At 51.0% G+C, this 18,978-nt stretch overlaps 1 protein-coding gene across 3 annotated transcripts; it reads right to left on the reverse strand.

The window, feature by feature from the left end:
• Nucleotides 1–1,645: 1,645 nt before the first annotated feature.
• Nucleotides 1,646–17,238, reverse strand: NUTF2 (nuclear transport factor 2). 3 transcript variants are annotated; one of them, XM_036115016.2, is made up of 6 exons: nucleotides 17,083–17,203; nucleotides 10,349–10,517; nucleotides 6,985–7,112; nucleotides 5,033–5,104; nucleotides 4,850–4,948; nucleotides 1,646–2,150 (listed from the first exon to the last, which is right to left on the reverse strand). In XM_036115016.2, exons 3-6 carry the CDS (start codon nucleotides 7,081–7,083, stop codon nucleotides 2,037–2,039), a joined length of 384 nt encoding a protein of 127 aa, XP_035970909.1. In that variant the 5' UTR covers nucleotides 7,084–7,112; nucleotides 10,349–10,517; nucleotides 17,083–17,203; the 3' UTR covers nucleotides 1,646–2,036. The 3 variants fall into 3 exon arrangements, with proteins under 3 accessions (XP_035970909.1, XP_035970908.1, XP_035970912.1); XM_036115015.2 differs by lacking the exon at nucleotides 10,349–10,517 and having other exon boundaries at nucleotides 17,083–17,238; XM_036115019.2 differs by lacking the exons at nucleotides 10,349–10,517; nucleotides 17,083–17,203 and adding an exon at nucleotides 16,620–16,950.
• Nucleotides 17,239–18,978: the final 1,740 nt, after the last annotated feature.

Below are 18,978 nucleotides of genomic sequence, written 5' to 3' on the forward strand. Positions count from 1 at the left end.
CCCCTTGGGTAACGGGTGTTCCTCAGGGCTGAGGTAGAGCATATGTCCACGTACTGGACCGCCCAAACCCCTATTCGGCTCAGGATATCCTGCCCAGTCTATGTCCATTCCCAGAACATGGGCTCATGATGGACCTGGAACTGGATCAACTCAGCCGCCCAGGTTACAGTCCCTAAGACCCTACCAAGGAAGAAGCTGAATTGGTACGAGCCTAGGTTTCCCCTTGGGGAAATGGGGCAGGGCAACCCAAGGTCTCAGGGGAATCATAAGCCGAGGAATTGCAAGGGGAGATGGTCAAACCACAAACATCACATTGTTAATGTGCCCCAGCATCCCCTGCCCACCCAGGCCTGACACCCTCAGGCAGGAAGAAAGAAACCAGAGTTTACAAACACCTCTTTATTGCAGAAATTTCAGGCACAGGTACATGGAAGAAGCTGTATTGCAGATTTTATACAGGGTGGTGTAAGAGGCAGCAGGCACCTACCTCTCTCCCAACCCCCACTCCAAACACACAGCATCCTAAATCAGTCCCACTGAAATCTCCTGAATTTGTGGCCTTCTAAAAACAGTACATCATCCAGTCCTGTGCTCAGTGTAGCCCGACAACTTGTGGGGGTCTGAGGAGTCCTTGGCCTCCATCCATAGTGCAGGAAGGAAGGGGGAGTGCAGGTCAGGCATAACTGTGGTGCCCTCACCAATCCTGAAACCCCTAACAGGGCACCAGCCCAAGACCTGGGTTTGGTTCTAGCTTCTGGTTGCTACCTTGCCACCAGGCTTATACCACCAGAGGTCTCAGGGCTAAAGGGCTAGTTCTGCAATGGGCAAGGCCTCTCTCCCCCAAAGTGAGAAGCAGAAACTGCCCCAACAGTTAAGATTTCCTGGGACTTGAAAACAATGTGAAGGTGTGTGTGTGTGGTGAGAGAGGAAGCAGGAGGCTTAGAGATGCCTTGCAGATGTCTGAGGGGTGAGAAATCCCAGAGCACAAATCCCTCAAACTCAGACTCCCATTGCCTACTTTCGTAACTCTAAGTCTATACTCCAACCCAACTGGGCCTGGCTCTGTGGGCAATGGAGGCTGGGCGTTCTGGGCACTCACCTCTGGGCAATGATATCCAAAGCAGATGGGACAAAATCTGAGCTGCCCTCTGCTTGGCTTGGGGTTTGTGGGGTACCCTGGATGTGATCCTGACCGTTCTGGGGGGTAGAACAGGACCCTCTCCTCAAACCTTTGCTCATTTTATACAGGGTAGTTTTGCTGAGGCCTCAGTCCAGAGCACCTGAACCTGATGAGTCACTTTCAGTGGGATTCTAGATCATCTCTATTACCAGAGCCCTGATCCTACCCAATGTAGGAGTCATCAGAACTGACTGCAGAGGCTTCAGTGCAAAGGAAGCTTTGGGCCGGACCTGAACTCTGTCTGCAGCTCAGTTTTCCAAGACCAGGGGGGCTGAGGTGGGGAATACTATGCCCTACAGGGCTTCTGAGAGAAGCTAGCTGGGAGTGCTGCTTCAGCAGTTTTCTCTTTGCAACAGGTATTGCTGAGTTGGGGGAGAGGTGGGAAGGTGAGACATGAGAGAGCCAATGGGGCAGGGTGATTACTGATGCCCAGCCAACTATTAAACTAATTAAAACAATTTAAACTGTTAAGAAAATTTTGTGGTTTTATTGTATCATGAGGCATTGAAACATCCGAACAAATCAATATCTGGGCGGTGAGGCAGCTGCTTTCTCCTTCACTTCTTTGGGTTACTAGAGCAACTTGTCAGTAGATTAAAAAAAAAAAAAAAGACAACCTTTTGCATTACTTAAGTCTTTCCAAGGCATGCGCTGGTACAACACAAACTTCTCCTGTCAGATGCAACTAGTCTAGCATCCAAACATCATGCACAATACCTCGGTAGCAGCGCACTGCGCCCGCTCCCGCCGCGGCCCTGCTCGTTTGTGTATGATATTTGGGGCATCTGGAGGAGTGTGAATAGTATCAGGAAGAGGAGGGAGGAGGAAACAGCATGAGTGCCTGGCTGGGAGGAGGTCAGCCAAAGTTGTGCAGGGCAAGCCTGAACATGTCATTGGTGCAAACCCAAGCATCGTTGATGTTCTTTAATAGGAACATCTGGTGGAACCCCATGATGGGGTCTTCATCAGCCTGTGAGGAGAAAGAAAATGATTCAGTTAGTGGGCCAAAGAACAGGAAGGTAGTTCAGTGGTAGGGGAACAGGACAAAAGAATGCTGACTTTGGGATCAGACCCTACTGTCTTGGACTTAAATTCCAGTAGAGCCAAGGGATACTTGTGAATGTGAATTGATACAACATACTGGGCACACAGGGGCCATGGATGGCAGCTCACGCTGCTGCATGCACTTAAACTGCCGAGTAAGTCACCAGTTAGCTACTGCAACAGAGCAGAGAAAGGACCTGCTCTGAGCTCATGTCTCTAGGCACAGTGATCAATTTGAAAGACTTCTGCAGTGCTCACCACGTAACTTATAGTACCTAAAAACTAAACAGTCTTAGCGTCTGATTACTATGCCAGTTAGTCCAATTAGGAGAAACTACAGCTAATACTGACTGTGACCAGGTAGGTGAGAAAAGCCTCAAAACTGAGTTCACACTGTAATCACAGCTCTACAGAGCAAAAACGAAGCAATGCCACCAGGTGATGTTTCCTGTCATGTCATATATACAACAATTGCAACGAGAAAAGAAAGGCAAAACACCTTCAGCCAAACTGCAGAAGACCAGGATAAAGCCTAGTTAGGGTAGAAGCCCAGTTAACCACCTCGGTCTCTAACACTGCTGGGTTTTCTGGGAGTTATCATCAGCAAGAAGGCAAATCAAGTCTTTTGGGGTTCTGAGTTGGACAGAAACAGCAGAATGAACCTGAAGCCAGGTAGGAATGGGCAAGGAATACTGACCCTAGCCTGGAAAGTGGGCACTGAGCTCCCTGGAGAGACCTCTTCACCCAAAAGGGCCTATTTGAGCACAAACTCTGGGCAGGGTATGTTGGGCAGGCAGGAAAAACTGACAGCAAAGTGCAGGCCAGAAGGTAGGTCCCTCTGGGTCCATGGGTCCATGGCAGAGGCCTAGAGGCTCCCTCTCTCTGCCCTTGTATTTGACTCAGGAGGCCCCACCTAGCCTAGGGAGAAGGCATACAGACCTTCAGAGCCCCACGGTGACACAAGCCCAAGAGACTGGGACCTGGTCAAGGGACAACCAATTCGTCCTGCTTTAGGAAGGAGGAGAGGCTTTTTAGAAACTAAGAATCCGGCTTCAGTCTGCTGGAGCACAATGGGTACGAGTTCCTGGGAGAATTCTTGGGGGACTGAGGAGCTGAAGGCTTTGAAGAGGACAGGTCTTGAGAAAAAGAAAGGAAAGTGCAAAGAGAAGCAGGAGTTCCAAGAATCTGCTTTGCTCAGCAGGTGGAGGAGCCAGCAGCCAGCTCAGGGAGTGGCAGCATGGACTCCAGCAGGTGACTGCGACTCAGCACCCAGCGGGCCCCTCTGGGTCCAGCGGCCTACAGAAAGCCCACTTACACCTCAGGGCAGTGCAAAGGCCCAGCAGCTTGGCACCACAGCTCCACCCTGCTCCTATACCTCTTGTCCCTTTTCCAAAAAGGCTCTAGACCAGTACTCTCCAATAGTACTTTCTGTAACAACAGAAATAGTCTATGTCTGGGGGTACCTGGGTGGCTCAGTTGGTTAAGTGTCCGACTCATGATTTCTGCTCAGGTCGTGATCTCATGGGTCGTGAGATCGAGCCCCATGTCAGGCTCTGCGCTCAGTGGGGAGCGTTCTGAAGATTTTCTCTCCTTCTCTCTCTCTCCCTTCCTCTGCCCCTCCCCCCACTCGCACACTCAAATAATCTTTTATTTTTTTATTTTTTTAAAGATTTATTTATTTTTTTATTTGAGAGAGAGAGAATGAGAGAGAGAGCACATGAGAGGGGGGAGGGTCAGAGGGAGAAGCAGACTCCCTGCCGAGCAGGGAGCCCGATGCGGGACTCGATCCAGGGACTCCAGGATCATGACCTGAGCCGAAGGCAGTCGCTTAACCAACTGAGCCACCCAGGCGCCCCATCTTTTTTTTTTTTTTTAAAGATTTTATTTATTTATTTATTTGACAGAGAGAGACACAGCGAGAGAGAGAACACAAGCAGAGGGAGTGGGAGAGGGAGAAGCAGGCCCCCCGTTGAGCAGGGAGCCCGATGCGGGGCTCGATCCCAGGACCCTGGGATCACGACCCGAGCCAAAGGCAGACACCCAATAACTGAGCCACCCAGGTGCCCCTCTAATAAATAATCTTAAAAAAAAAAAAAATTCTATGTCTGCACTGTCCAATAGGCAGCCACAAGGACTATGAGCACTTAAAACATGGCTAGTTCAACGGAGAAACTCCATGTTAACTTTATTTCATTTTAATTAATGTGATTTAAAAATAACCATTAAAATCAAAATATAATTTAAAAATGTGATTAGTGGTTATTGTATTGAATTACACAGCTCTAGATGCTTTGGGTGTCCCTTTTTTTTTTTTTTTTAAAGATTTTATTTATTTATTTGACAGAGACAGACACAGTGAGAGAGGGAACACAAGCAGTGGGAGTGAGAGAGGGAGAAGCAGGCTTCCTGCGGAGCATGGAGCCCGATGTGGGGCTCGATCCCAGGACCCTGGGATCATGACCTGAGCTGAAGGCAGACACTTAACGACTGAGCCACCCAGGCGCCCCTTGGGTGTCCCTTGATAAGCAGGTCAAATCACAGAGAAGGCAAGGGCGCAGGGCTCTCTCCTCTGCCTGCCCACTCCTTCCTACCACCACCAGTATTATGAGGCAGCAGTACTGTTACCTTGAGCTGGCCCACAACCATGCTGATGATGCAGCTATCTGGCGTGGGCTGATGGTCCTGTGCCGTGATGCTGTGCTGGATTTTCTGGAACGGAAGGCTCTGCAAAAGAAAGAGTGCGTAGTATGCTGTAGCCAGCAGGGCAGGGAAGTAGCTGCTGACAGCAGGGCCCTGGCTCTTACTTACAGACAACTTCTCCACAATGGCAGCTTTCCCCTGGAACTGCTGTCCTTCCCACGTAAGGCATGATGCGTCAATCTGAAAACCAGAAAACATGGGGTCAGGGTCTTATTTGGAAACAATGAGTCCAAGCCTCAGTTTCCTTATCTGTAAAGAAGGGAACTGAAGGTAGCTTCCATACTTTACACTATTAACAACCTCTTTAATTATACTCTATCTTCCCAGAGCCCAGGCTCTGAAACACTAACAAAATACAAATGTATTTAGTAAGTTTGTTTGCCAGTTTTTACTCAAGAAGTTATATGGCCTCTGATATGCCTGAGCCCCAAGCGGGCTATATGTGGCCAAGACTCAGCCAAGTCATCCTGCTGTGTAGTCAGTCAGCACCAGTCCTAGAAAAGCCCACGAGAAATGACTTGGAAACAACGTATATTCATCACCATCTCTAGAGCTCAGGCCGAATTCTACTAAGGCCATTCCCATGGGGACATCCATAGGGTCAGGGAAGGATGGAAGCTGACAAGGCCTCCCAAGGCCTAGTCTGGGACCCTCCCTTCCATCAACATGCAACGCACTAGCTTCCTCCCCTGCCCTCTAGATTTCCCCTGCCATAGCTTTCATGGGCAGAACTGAAAAGTGCCTCTGCTGCTTACCAGCTATAATATTTGGCAAGTTACTTATTTTTCTGAATCTGTTTCCTGACCTTTATTTATTTATTTATATATTTTTGAAGATTTTATTTATTTGAAAGGGAGAGAGCTCGAGCACAAGCATGGGGGGGCACGGGTAGAGGGAGAGGGAGAAGCAGACTCCCCACTGAGCAGGGAGCCTGATGCAGGGCTCGATCCCAGGACTCTGAGATCATGACCTGAACCGAAGGCAGACACTTTTTTTTTTTTTAAAGATTTTATTTATTTATTTGACAGAGAGAGACACAGCGAGAGAGGGAACACAAGCAGGGGGAGTGGGAGTGGGAGACGGAGAAGCAGGCTCCCCGCCAAGCAGGGAGCCCAATGCGGGGCTTGATCCCAGGACGCTGGGATCATGACCTGAGCCGAAGGCAGATGCTCAACGACTGAGCCACCGAGGCGCCCCATGAAGGCAGACAATTAACCGACTGAGCCACCCAGGTGCCCGTTTCCTGATCTTTAAAGGGGACATGTGCTGAGGATTATATGAAATGACACAGATAGGGGCAACTACTACACCAAGTAGTTCTTGGTGTATACGATCATCATTAAAATAACACCAAACAATGCCTGCCTAGAAGGATTTCTTAAAAGACACACCAGCCTCCCTCTGGCGCCTGGGTGGCTCAGTCGGTTAAGTGTCTGCCTTCAGCTCAGGTCACAATCTCGGGGTCCTGGGATCAAGCCCCGAGTCGGGCTCCCTGCTCAGTGAGGAGTCTGCTTCTCACTCTCCCTCTGCACCCCCCTCAACTTGTGCTCTCTGTCTCTCTCAAATAAATAAATAAAATCTTAAAAAGGAAAAAAAAAAAAGACACACCAGCCTCCCTGGGCTAACCTCATTTATTTACCATGAGCATTCAGGGCCTTTTGGTCCCCAAAAGGAAGCTGGACTTAGGGCCTCCCGAAGAGCTCGGTTTTGCACTGATGATGCTCATAGCTGCTGCCTCCAGAGAGCACCATGAGCCCTAGCATCTGCCTGCTACTGCGCAATCTGGAACCAGAGGCACTCCCAGGACCATGGGATGGCAAGCCCAGAACACCCTGCCAAGGATATCTGGATCCCTGCTCTTACGGAAGATGACAGAAGGGAATGTGTAGACCAGGTAGTTGGGCTATGCTTCAGGCCCCCTGTCCCATGGACAGAAACTCAGATACAAGGGTAGAGCCAAATCCAGTGAGGGCTACTAGAATTTGTGAACTGGACAGGCTAGCCCAATATCTGAATTGATCCCCTGGAGTCCCATTCAGGCCCTAGAGCTGAAGACTTACATAAATTGCGCCTAGTTGGGTTCTGTCGTTATCAAATAACTGGTAGTAATGTTGAATGAAGCTGGATCCAATCTGCTCCCAAATTGGCTTGTCTCCCATTCTGGAGCGTCACCCGGCCTCGTTGAGACCTGCAAGATGAGCAAGACAGAGAGGGAAGTGTTGGTGCCAAGGGAGCAGGAGGTAGCCAGGTGCTGTTTCTTCACTGACCCCCACCCCTCCTGTCCTCCTTGAGCAGGAAATCCTTTGCTGAGGTCTGTATTCCCATGGAACATAGAGAGGCCCTGGGGAACTGGTAGGAGACCCCTCCCAACACAGACCAGTGCAGGGAGCCCAGAGGTGGACCCGACTCAGCCCCTCCTTTGAGGAGCTATGGATGAGGAAACAAAGGGGTGCCAGGGATGTGAAGCACATAGGATGGGAGCTGAGGGTAGAGCCAAGACAAAGGAAAGTCAGAGCAAGCCCTTCAATGCTCAACGGGGGGTGAGGCTTTTAAGGAGGAGCTAACCGCACCACTCTCCCACATCTTTTCATTTGATCCTCTCAACAACCTGCAAGGCCAGAGTTACTACTATTCTTCCCACTTTGCAGGTCAGAAACTACAGATGTCTGTGTGTGGAGTGTCTTCTATTGCAGTCCTCAGTCCCATCAACACTGCCCCAGGGCTGTATTGGCAGGTGGAGGAAGACAAAGTGAGAGAGGGGGAGATGGTTCCTCAATGCCCCACTTGCAATGAAACACCAAGTGACCCTCCATTTTAGTGTTGGGAGCAGTTTACTTCTTTGAGCACTGGTAAATCTCTTCATTTCTTCACTGACAGGGTTACCCCTACCCACTTTCAGAGCTGCAGATATGAGTTCAGAAGATCAGAGAGTAATACTGAGGGGTGTTGGGAGGGGAAATGGAGGCTGTGAGGGGGAAACATGTCATCTCTCCATACCCCCCATCCCAGCACTGCCCCTGTTGGAAGGGGATTGCCCCCCTCTGCTCTCTGAGGGGGAAGGGAGACCCCCTCACAGCTACAAACATCACAGCTCTGAGGGTGCTAGTTGGCAAACTAGAGCCCCAGATGAGAGCCACTCTGGCTCTGTTAGCCAGCAGCCCCCCACACCCCCCCACCGGAAGCCCACATCTCACTGAAGGATCCCATGACAGCAGACTTTTATGCTGTTCTATAGTTGGGTCTGACTACCTCCCCATCTCCTGATAACAGGACTCTGAACCTAAGAGGTGTCAACCCTGGCAGACAACAATTAACTGTGGTGGAATATGATGTAAGTCACTACCCTAAAAAGGGCCTCAGCTTCCTCCTCTGTAAGGGGGTGGAACCCAGATGTTGCCAGTGGTTGTAAAGCCTCACTAAGGGAACCTGCTAGTTCGCTCCAGTCCCTATGACCTCACCCAACGCCAGAGGAGCCAGCTGGGATGGATAGTGTAGGGGGGCAGTGGCTTACCCAATCCAGCCAATCTCTTAGCCTATGACCAATACTCCAGCCAATGAGGGGCCAGGAAGATGAGCCAGCTTTATTTTAGGTCCCATAGGAGGTAGTAGCACTAAAAATAGGAGCTCAGTGCTGGGATGACTAAGAAATGTCCAGGATAAAGTCTAAAACAAGTAGAAGAGAAAGCCTGGACCCGGCCATGCCTGCTACACAGGAACACAAGGTGTGTTCCAGTTCATACTCTGCCAAGAAACAAATCAACAAGTGGGAAAAGCATAGGATCAACAGCTAGTCTCAGCTGCTGTCTTGGTCACATTTCCAAGGGATCAGGCTGTGGCTATACCCACTCCCCATCTCAAATCTCGGCCCCTTCCACCCTAGTATTCACTATGTTTGGCTCACTCACTGTGGCCCAGCCCTACAGTATCTTACCCCAAGATGTCCTACTCAGCTCCCAAGAGCTCTGGGGCAAAGGGAAAGCTGGAGGAATGGATGAGGGCCATCTCGCCCTCTGTCCTCAGCAAGGTGGGGCAGCCCTCAGGGAAGGTCTTGGAGAAAGAGTATGCCTTTTGAAAGAAAAAGCATAAGCAAGTGTCTGGACACATGAAAAGAGGTAAGGGCAGGAAACCAGGAAGCTGGAGATGAAGGGTGACAGGAAAAAAGGCTAAATAAAAGCTGATCCAAAGACAAAAGTGGTGCCATGTGGTAGGACAGTGATGCAGAGGAAATGTGGGGGTGTTTTTTCTTTCTTCAATATTGTTCTTAAGGTGTGATAACTTGCCAATACGAAAACTACTTGGCAGAAATAGAGGGTGGAGGGATAAAGGGACAGAAGGGTACTCTGGTCTAGTGGGGCAGGGCAGGGCAAAGTGAGCTTTCCTAAGGAATGAGACTGCTCAGGGCTCCCAGAAAGTGTGAGAAGGAACCTCCAAAACTATGTGGCTTGAGGCCGTTTCCAAGTAGGGTCCCCGAAGCTAATACCAACTTGGCTGGCCTGCCTGACCCTGTTTTGTTTATTTGCATGTAGTAATCATGACAGCCATGTGGTCAGATCCCACTGTCATCCCACTTTACAGGTGGGAAAACTGAGGTTCAGCAATATGTCTTGCCCCAAGGCCATCTAGTACATCAGTGCTAATACTGGGTCCCCTGGTTGAAGTCAGTGCTTTCTTCCTGCTAACTTTGTCCCTGAGCTCTAAACAACAAAGCTGGCCATGTCCCTTCTCTACAACAGCCTCACTTTTGGATTAAACCCTGAAGCTCCACAGGTGGCCATCCACACCTGTCCCTATCTCCCTACCATTCTCTCCTACCTTCATCCAGCTCCACACACAAACAGACCAGAACTCGCTGAGCACTTGCTCACTGGTTTTTGCCCCACCCCCACCCCATGAATCCCCTTGCTGGGATGTCCTCCCTCCCCTCATTTGCCTGGTCAGTTCCTGCTCTTCCTTCAGTTCACTGTTCAGACTCCATCTATTTGGGTCCTCCTTCCCAGACTCAAATGTTGACCCCAACCCCATGTGCCAGGGCCTACTCCTCTGCCTAAACACTGTAGCTCTGGGCTAGGAGGATTCCAGTGTGGTTCTTGCCACACCCACTCCACCCGACCCCAATCCCCCAACACAGAGTGTGGCTCAGCAAACTACAGGATTTACAGTTTCTGACTCCAAATTTCCCACAAGCTTTCAACTCATGGCTGGGAGGCAGCATTCCTGCATCCAGAAAAAGAAGCAGGGAGCAAAGCGCCACCCCCCCCCATCCCCACGCACCACAGGAAGGGGTCTGGGCCAGGCTGGGAGGATGCTCCCCAGGATGGCCAGCAAGCCCTGACCTTGCTTCTAATACATATACTGCAGAAAGAACAGTCTGAAAAGAAAAATGCCAAGGCTCAGAAGCAGCCTCACATCAGATTGGGGACTGACCTTCATGACGGCTTCTCCTACAGTTCTTCCAAGAGGGCCGCTGACCACGCCATCTCCTGCTTCACCCCAACAGTCCGCAGGCTGACTGAGGCCAGGCTCCTCGAGGAGCAGAAATGACCTTGATGACCTCTCGCCCACTGAGCATCAGCCTTCACTGACCTTTAGGTCTCTGTGGGTGCAAAGACCCTCTAAGAATGTCTCAAAAACTGTGGCCCTCTCCCAATAAATTTGCACGGAGGTAGAGATGCCCCAGCCTTGTGAATAATTTCGAGTTGTTCACACTCCCTGAGGTTCAGCCACAGACCCCAGGTTAAAACTTCTTTCCCAGAAGACCCCATTAGACAACAGAAAAATTTCATTTTTATCCTCAAATTTTGGGTGTTTCCAGTGACAAAACTTAAATAGCAGTGTCCAGCTGATAACATGTCAATTTTCACTAGTACGTATTAGACACAGAAATGTGCTAAAAGGTCTCTCTATGTGCATTTGCTCCTAATACCCTGTGAATCAACTCCCACATTACACTGCAGCACAATGAAGCTCAGAAAGGTTAGCTCACTCACGCAAGGCCATGAGCCTAATGGATGGTGGAACTAGACGGAACCAGGTTTAGTGGACTCCAGGGCCAAGCCCCCCAGAGACAATAGATCAGACATAAAAATGAGCAGACCACACCAGTGAGAGAAGTGCTCCTGCGCAAGTAAGGCTGAAGCCCTGACCTCTAACCTTGACTCTGTCAGAGAGGGGCAAGACAGAACTGAACCAAGGCTTCTGCCTCCAAACAAAGGGACCAGGCAGATTTCCACACCAAACCCAACAATAGGCGTTTTCATGGGGGATGATCTCACAGTTTTCCCAAACCCGCAAAGTCACAGCTCAGTTCTACCATCTCAGCAAATCAGAGATAGATCCTGGTCTAGCTAAGCCTGGGGCAGGGATGGGGGCAGGAGAGTGATGGGGAAGAAGATGTCACAAACTCCAGACAGATACACAAAAAGACCCACGCTTGTCTTTTCTCAAGCACCCATCACCAAGGCCTGCAGGGAATGCTAGCAGATATGCTGAGCTTCTAGTAGGATCCTTGAAATCAGCATCAACCATGGCCATTACCCTCACATGCCCTATGGCCGTCAAATGTTCCCAGTGACTTCCCTTTCTATTCTCCACTGACAGTCTCAACTACTTAGCCGGCCTTCAAGGCCCCCGGGTGACCTGCCCTCCTGGCTGTCCAACCTCATCTCCTGCCACCCCCTCTCCCCCCTCCTCTACAGCCACTCAGGGTATTTCCCTGTTTCTGGAACATGTTGAGCCTGTTCTCACCCAAGGGCTTTGCAACTGTTTATCCTTCTACCTGGATCACTATTCTCCCTGGATCTTCATGTATCTGGCTCCTTGTCACATATGTGTCAGCTCAAATGTCACCTCCTCACAGACACCTTCTCTGATCACTCAGTCTAAAATAACTGCCCAGCTACTCATTTCACCATCTTGTTTTGTTTTCTTAGCACTTATCACTGCATGAAATAGTCACATTTAACATATCTGTTTATGATCTGTCTCCCCGACCTAGGCAGCCCTGTTCCCATGGTGCCTGGCTTAGCCCTTCTTCTTTGGAGGACTGAATTCTGGACAAACCCTGCTGAATTTAAGTGGCCAAGTGACCCACTTCCCCTTCACCTACACCTTCTGTCCAACTCATCAGGAAACAACCCTTTGTCATCAGTCACCTGTCTGTCTGAGGGTGTGGCAAGTGAGGCTTGGCCCAACCCCCTCTCTCATTTTCAAGGCTTTGGTCACCTGAGGGACAGCTGTGGATCAACAGCAGGCACACAACCACACCCTCAAGGTCTGACCTCTAGCCTACTCCTCCTCTCCCTCATTGTATGACCCTCTGACCCTGTCTCCTCACCAGTAATTACGGGGATGTTGGGGGTAATCAACTGAGAGTATAAAGCAAGACCCAGCAGCAAGGAGTCAGTCAGGTCCTAAGTGAAGCTCCAGCTCAAGAACTAGAAAAAAGGTGGTTACCTCAGCCTCCTGCAAGGATACCACATCATGGAGCAGCCTCGACACAGGACTGGCAACTGCCTAGTCCATCACTCTCCTGCCTGAAGTCTGGAGAGCAATCAGCCAAGGTCTGGTGCGTGAATGGCTGGCTGGGACAGAACCCTTTCCTGGGGCAGACCCAAGGCCTAGGTGCCCCCAGCACCCTGAGGGCCTTTTCCTCCTCTTCTGTCTGGAGGAGGGATCCAGAGCTTTTGGGCTGCCCTGGCTAGCTCAGAAGTTGAACCTTGAAACCTGCATTCTGGTCTTTCTGCTCTGTACTTAGTCCATGAGTAGCCTCCCTTTCCCACGTCACTCAAAGATCTCTGGGGCCCCTGTCCTAGACAGCTCCCATCCATGAACTGAACCCCAGGTTATGAAATTGCTGATCAGGTATATATGGACTTGGCTCCCCAGTTGGGCCTGAAGCCCCTAAGTGACCACCCCCATGGTCTGCTACGACCATGCCTGGCGAATACTGTCATGACACTCCAAGACTGAGGTGAGCAGAGGAATGAAGGGATGAACATGGAGTCCCCAGGGTGCTGAACTGGCCTTCTCTGTAAGCCAAACAGTTACATGTGCTCTCTCATCTGAGCCTCACAGCTGTAAAGCTAGTATGATTATCATCATTTTCTAGATGAGGAAACCAAAATTCCAAGAGGTTAAGAAAGAATTCAAGATGACACAAGGCCACTGGCATAGCCAGCATTAAAATGTCCACTAAAATGGCCTGGACTGGAACAGCTGAGAGCCAATGTCAAGTAGCAGAAAGTGTAGAGGTAACAAATGAGATGGTGAGGAATGGAGGCTAGGCCTTTTCTTACCCTCTGAAATCAGCAAGTTCTATGCCTCTCAGTACAGAAAGCCCCTGAGTGCATGCTCGTCTGGTCAAAGCAGGACTACACCATAGCGACTAGTGAGAACTTGCATTTGCCTAGGTCTGAAATCACCTCTGCCAGTGGAACCAATGTCTCTATACACAGACATCACTCCAGGGGGCAGCAGTCTCTGCCCTGGTGAGACCCAGTGGCTCTGATGAAGTATGAGAGGCTTTGAAAAACAATCATTCCATAATTTCCCCAGTTTACTGAAGCAAGCAGCCCTGAGTTCCCCGGCAAGTCAAATACACCCGCCTCTTGAGGGGGAGGTTCTCCTCCTCTGGGGTAGGCCCCTCTCTAGTCTTGGGGCTTAGGGAGCTGGCACATAGGTACCAGCAACATTAAGGGTAAAAGGCAACCTTAGCCCAACCCCCAGGATCCTGTAAGTCTACTTTAACATATAAGAATTCCTTTAGGGGTGCCTGGGTGGCTCAGTCGGTTAAGTGTCAGTCTTCGGCTCAGGTCATGATCTCAGGGTCCTGGGATCGAGCCCCACATGGGGCTCTCTGCTCAGTGGGGAGCCTGCTTCTCCCTCTCCCACCACTGCTCCCCCTGCTTGTTCTCTCTCTGTCAAATAAATAAATAAATAAAATCTTAAAAACAAAAACAAAACAAAATCTTAAAAAAGAAAAAATTAAACTAAAAAAAATTGAAAAAGCAAAAAACCTCCATGATGAGGTTCAACTCAACCCCAACCCATTGGAAATCCTGCTCAACTTCCTTTTTTCTTTTTTTAAAAGATTTTAAAAGGCTCGCTAACAATCTTTTTTCTTCAGTGCTCTAATCATTGCAAAGCCCCCTCTTCTGCACAGGGCCAAGAGCCCCTTTAGGTCCCTTCAACTCAGCCCTAAGTACATAATAACAACATTACTCCTTTCCCCAGCACCAGGACTGGGTAAGACTCATTCTTCTACCTTCAGCCTCGGCCCAGAGCCTAACACACAAAAAGGGCCAAAGAATGGTTGCTGAATAATACTAATCACTGGTGAAAAAGGAAAAGAAAAAAAAAATTCCAAGCAAGATACTAATGCCCCAGTAAGGGAATCCTAGAATACCTTTTATACAAGTGCCTTCCAGTTCTTTTTTTTTTTTTTTAAGATTTTATTTATTTATTTGACAGAGAGAAACACAGCGAGAGAGGGAACACAAGCAGGGGGAGTGGGAGAGGGAGAAGCAGGCTTCCCGACGAGCAGAGAGCCCGATGCGGGGCTCGATCCCAGGACCCTGGGATCATGACCTGAGCCGAAGACAGACACTTAACGACTGAGCCACCCAGGAGCCCCGTGCCTTCCAGTTCTTAAATTTGAGAATTCTGTGTCATTCTTAAACCATTCATGCCACCCCAACCCACCAACTGCAAAGACAGCAGAATAATGTGAGATGTAGCTTGGAGAGAAGTACACTCCATGTCAGTAAAAGACCTAGTGTTGAGCTTTTTGAGAACCCAGGCACCCCCACACCCTGCCATGCTTATGCAGCCACATTTCGACTATCCCATGCCAGACCCCACTTCCAAGTCAGCCCTACATGAATAGAAGGTGCAGACAGATTCTGAAGAACCTCAGGATTCTCCTCTTATCTCTGAGATACAGATGGCCTGCCAAGTTCCAGAAAGGTCAAGGACTTCTGGGGGTCAGGATGCCTACCAATGGCTAGCTAAGCCCAGATACAGAAGTTCTAGAAAACTTCTAGGGTTGGAGTGAGAGGGAGAGACCAGAATTCCTCCTACTCCTGACACCGCTGCCAGTGGTGAAGGAACAGTATCAAAAAGGAACAGTATCTTTTTGACCTTGAAGGAAACCATGATCATCAAGTCACCTAAAGCCTTGGAATGTGCAAACTAATCCATAGATATAAGCCTAGTCAACTGAAACCTGTGTCCTAGACAGAACCAATCCTGACAATATAGAGAGGGTCTTGAAACAACTGCTTCTAGCACTAGGAGATTCCATCACAGGGATCCTATGTATGTCCTGTGGGCAGTCCCTTCTTGTTGCCTATCTCCACCAGCAAACCAGACCCTTCTAAGCCTGCTGAATGAACCTGACTTCCACGTGCTTACGGACCAGGATGTGGACAAGGAGGTTTGAGTTCAGAGAGAAGGGAAGTGCTGGTTAGGAGATCTGGACAGATCTTTGCCTGCCCTCCTCAATCAGAGAGAATGACTAGACAGAGCAGGAAAAGGAAAACTTCCAATGACCAGAAAAACATCACCTGGGGAAATACTCAAGGAAAAAAAAAGTCCAGGGGTGGCGGCTTTCGGCATCATGGGCCTAACTCAACTTTCCTAGGAGACTTGCTTGCTGCTGAGGCCAGGCCTGCAGAGACTTAGCTGCTGCTTTAATCCTTGCAAGAACTATGGCTCAGAAGCTGTACTGGGTCAGAGGAATCAAGGAATCAACAAGCTGTTTCTTCCCCAAATCCCAAGGTTCTCTCTGGACTGGTCCCTTAATACATCATCAATCAATGAGAAATGCCTTTACAGAGCCCCTCAGAAGACTACTCTAAGGCTAGATACTCCTCCTCTCCCAGGACTCAAAGGGGTAGCTGGAGCCATCACTGAAGGCAGTTTCCCAAGGCTCAACCAGCATCTTGCCTGTACACAGGTTACTCCAACCTGTACAGGTTACTCCGGAAGTGAGCAAGCAAGTGAGGGAAGTCTGACTGTCTGCAGCTTTCAGCTTTAGTTCTCTCACCCAGGCTTCAGAAGGGCCCCGAAGAGTCTGAATCTGAGCCCCACAGCCCAAATGTGCCCCACCACCAATGTGGCTTCAAATCCAGTCTGTCGTTTGGCACTGGGCTCATGGTCCTCAGGCCCGGATTCTACTTTCCCCTCCACTAAACCTCACCTTATCACCACCATTCTCCTGGAATCATTCTCCTCTGTGGGAGGAGGGCGGATGACTCTGGGAAGGGCAGATGTGAGGATTAGGCTGCGCCGGAGTTCTAATAACGTGCTGGGGGCTCACACATCCAACCTCACCTCCTTGGCTTCCTTCCTCCCCTCCTCCACTAACTCGGCCGCCCAACCCACCCACCGCTGGGGCCTGGTCCCCCGATAGAAGGGCGGGGTCTGAGCCTACCAGTCCGGAGCCGCTCATCACATCAGGCCAGATCCTCCAAGGCTGGCGGGGGGTGAAGTCCCATGTGGAACCCCCTCCCGCCCCAGATTCCCTGACCTGCCCTCCACGCAGGAACCTACGCATGAATTCCAGAGTGGGAGTTAGGTTTTGTGCACTCCCAACGGGTAGACAAGCAGGGGAGAGTTCACCTACATCCTAGCCTGGCTATAGTCGGGAACCGGGTGAGAGTCCTAATCCCGGGCTGCGGCAGGAAAGCGCCCTTACCCAATGCTGACTCCGGAGCGAGCCGGGTGGCCTTGCCCATCCCCGGATCCTTCGCTGGCGGGTGGCAGGACGTGGGGCTGGGGTCGTCCCGCTAGCCTGCCTGCAGAGCTTGCGGGACTCGGGCAGGCCGGGCTAGGCCAGACGGGGCGGGGCCCGGAGAGCCCCATCCGGGTGGTCTGGACCAGAGAAAAAAAGGCCCGGCCGCCGCGCAGTGCGGTGCACCCGCCATGGACACGATAGCCGGATAGGCGCCTGGCTGTCTCTCTCTGTGTTCCCCCCGGCCGCCGCCTCAGAGGACCGGCGGGAGGCGGAGCCGCGCGCGACACATGGCCCCGTCCCCGCGCGGCTTTGGGCCGCCGGTGTTGCGGGGGCGCCCGGAGACTGGCAGCGGAGGCTCCAGGCGGCCCAGAGTGCGGCTCCAGCGGCCCAGCCCCCGCCCCGGCGCGCTAGCCCCGACACTCACCCGAGGGGCTGGCACGATGGCGGCAGCGGCGGCGGCGGCAACCCAGCGCGGTCTGCGACCGACTGTCCCTTCCCCCCTGCCTTCCCTCGCCACCCCGTTGCACTCTGGGAAACGCAGTCCCTCTGAGCGACTTTCTGGCATAGATGTGCCAGGAGAAAACTACAGTTCCCAGTGTGCTATGCGCCGAGGACCGGCCACGGCCCGCAGCGCGGGAGGTGAGGCTAAGCAGGGGAGGGAGGCTACCAGGGCGAGCCCCTGAGAATTGTGGTCTAGTGGAAGCCTCTGGAACACCCGAGGTTGGCGCCAGGCAAGGGTCAAGGCTCAGTTGTCGCCAGGTCCCAGCTGGTCCGGCTCCGCCCAGGTTGCGCGGTGGTTTGGAGCAGGCCCCGCCTCCGTGGGATTCCGGCCTGGCCCCAAGCAGGCCCAGACGCCCCTCCCGGGGCCCCTGGGCTGTTTCCGCTCCCGAACTCTCCTCCCCTTTGGTGCTCTAGCCACCCCCCACCCCCACCCCCGCCCTACGACTCTTCTGAGCGGTGCTCTAAAGCCAGCCAGGGCGGAACCCATGGTGTGTGCTGTCCCAATATTCATGTGCCCTGCCCGACCCAAAGCTGGTTTCGAGCAGTCGAGGCTTTCCTTTGGGCTGGAGACTCAAATGCTCAAGTGGGGCTCAGCTGGAGACATGATTACCCTTACACTTGTACAGTTGGGGGTCTCCAAAACATTCCCATAAGTTTTTTGTTTGTTTTTATTTTTGCAGCAGGTAGGGCAGCTAAGAGTTTCATTTTTATTAACGAGAAAAGCGAACTGGTTCACCCAAACTTCCCCTGTGATTTAAGCGACCAGATTGTCAATAATCTGTCCCACCCCTTGCCCTTTCATCACCCATTTTCATCGTTTCCTGGGCAATGCAAACATTTGAAATAAGGCCTGTGTCTAAGTCAGGCCTGTTGGGGAAATGCTCTGCAGCTAACCCAGGTGGACCACAGGTAAGGGAAATATCATCCTGGCAGCTCCATGCCTTCCCTCCTAGCCAGAGATCTCAGTATTCCTGTTCTTCCATAAGTTTTGCACCTTTACCAACACACACACACACACACACACACACACACACACACACACTCACTCACTTGCTGGGGATGGCTGTTAAGATCAGGTCTGCACTACGTTGCCTGACTAGATGCTTATTACTTAGCCAGTGAGAACTCTGCATTGTCCTGTTTGTGGTGCATCTGGGACCTCCCTTGTTCTGTCATTCCCCCACCCCCAAGAAGCTAAAACTCGAGATAGATTGTATGCACATAACCCCCAGACACCAGAGTCTTGGCCGGAGCCTGGACCTCACCTGTCCTGGGAGGGCTGCTGAGAGGTCCAAGTGAGCCAAAGCAGAAACAGTGTGTCTTCAACAAACGGGAGCTAGGATACACTAAACAGCATAGACTGAGCCTGGAAAAGCCCTCACTCCTAGTGAAGAGTGGGGACATGTGAGAGAGTGGCTTAACAGCTGCCCACAAAGGGCTTCAGTCCCAGCTGGCCTGGAAGGGCAATGCTTTGCATCCACCACCTTATTTACGATTAGCCAGAACTAATGCTAGGAAGGCAGAGATCCAATCCTTTCCCCAACCAGGCACCTGTACAACCTATACTCCACCCCTCTTAAACCAGAGACTTGTTTCTCAAGTCAGTGCCAAGGGCCATGAGGAGAGCAGAGACTAGAGAAACATTTGTCATTTCAGTTCACAGATACAGGGAAAGCCCCCAAGGAAGTGGCCTTTTCTAAAGTAAGAGAAGGAAGTCATGTTTTATGGAGCCCAGGAAGTGTCCATTTGTGCCCGAACACCTGTAGTAAATAGGGCTAGCTTTAAAGGCTTGCCTTGGCCCATTGGCTTTAAGCTAAGT

The sequence above is a fragment of the Halichoerus grypus genome, chromosome 15, assembly GCF_964656455.1.
Source record: "Halichoerus grypus chromosome 15, mHalGry1.hap1.1, whole genome shotgun sequence".
Classification (NCBI taxonomy): Eukaryota; Metazoa; Chordata; class Mammalia; order Carnivora; family Phocidae; genus Halichoerus; species Halichoerus grypus.

Coding starts and splice junctions, on each gene's coding strand:
- NUTF2 (XM_036115015.2), bottom strand. CDS start 7,083: ATGGGAGACAAGCCAATTTGGGAGCAGATTGGATCCAGCTTCATTCAA. Junction 5,105..6,984: donor CCCAACTAGGCGCAATTTAT/GTAAGTCTTCAG, acceptor TCTGGTTTTCAG/ATTGACGCATCATGCCTTAC. Junction 4,949..5,032: donor CCATTGTGGAGAAGTTGTCT/GTAAGTAAGAGC, acceptor TTTCTTTTGCAG/AGCCTTCCGTTCCAGAAAAT.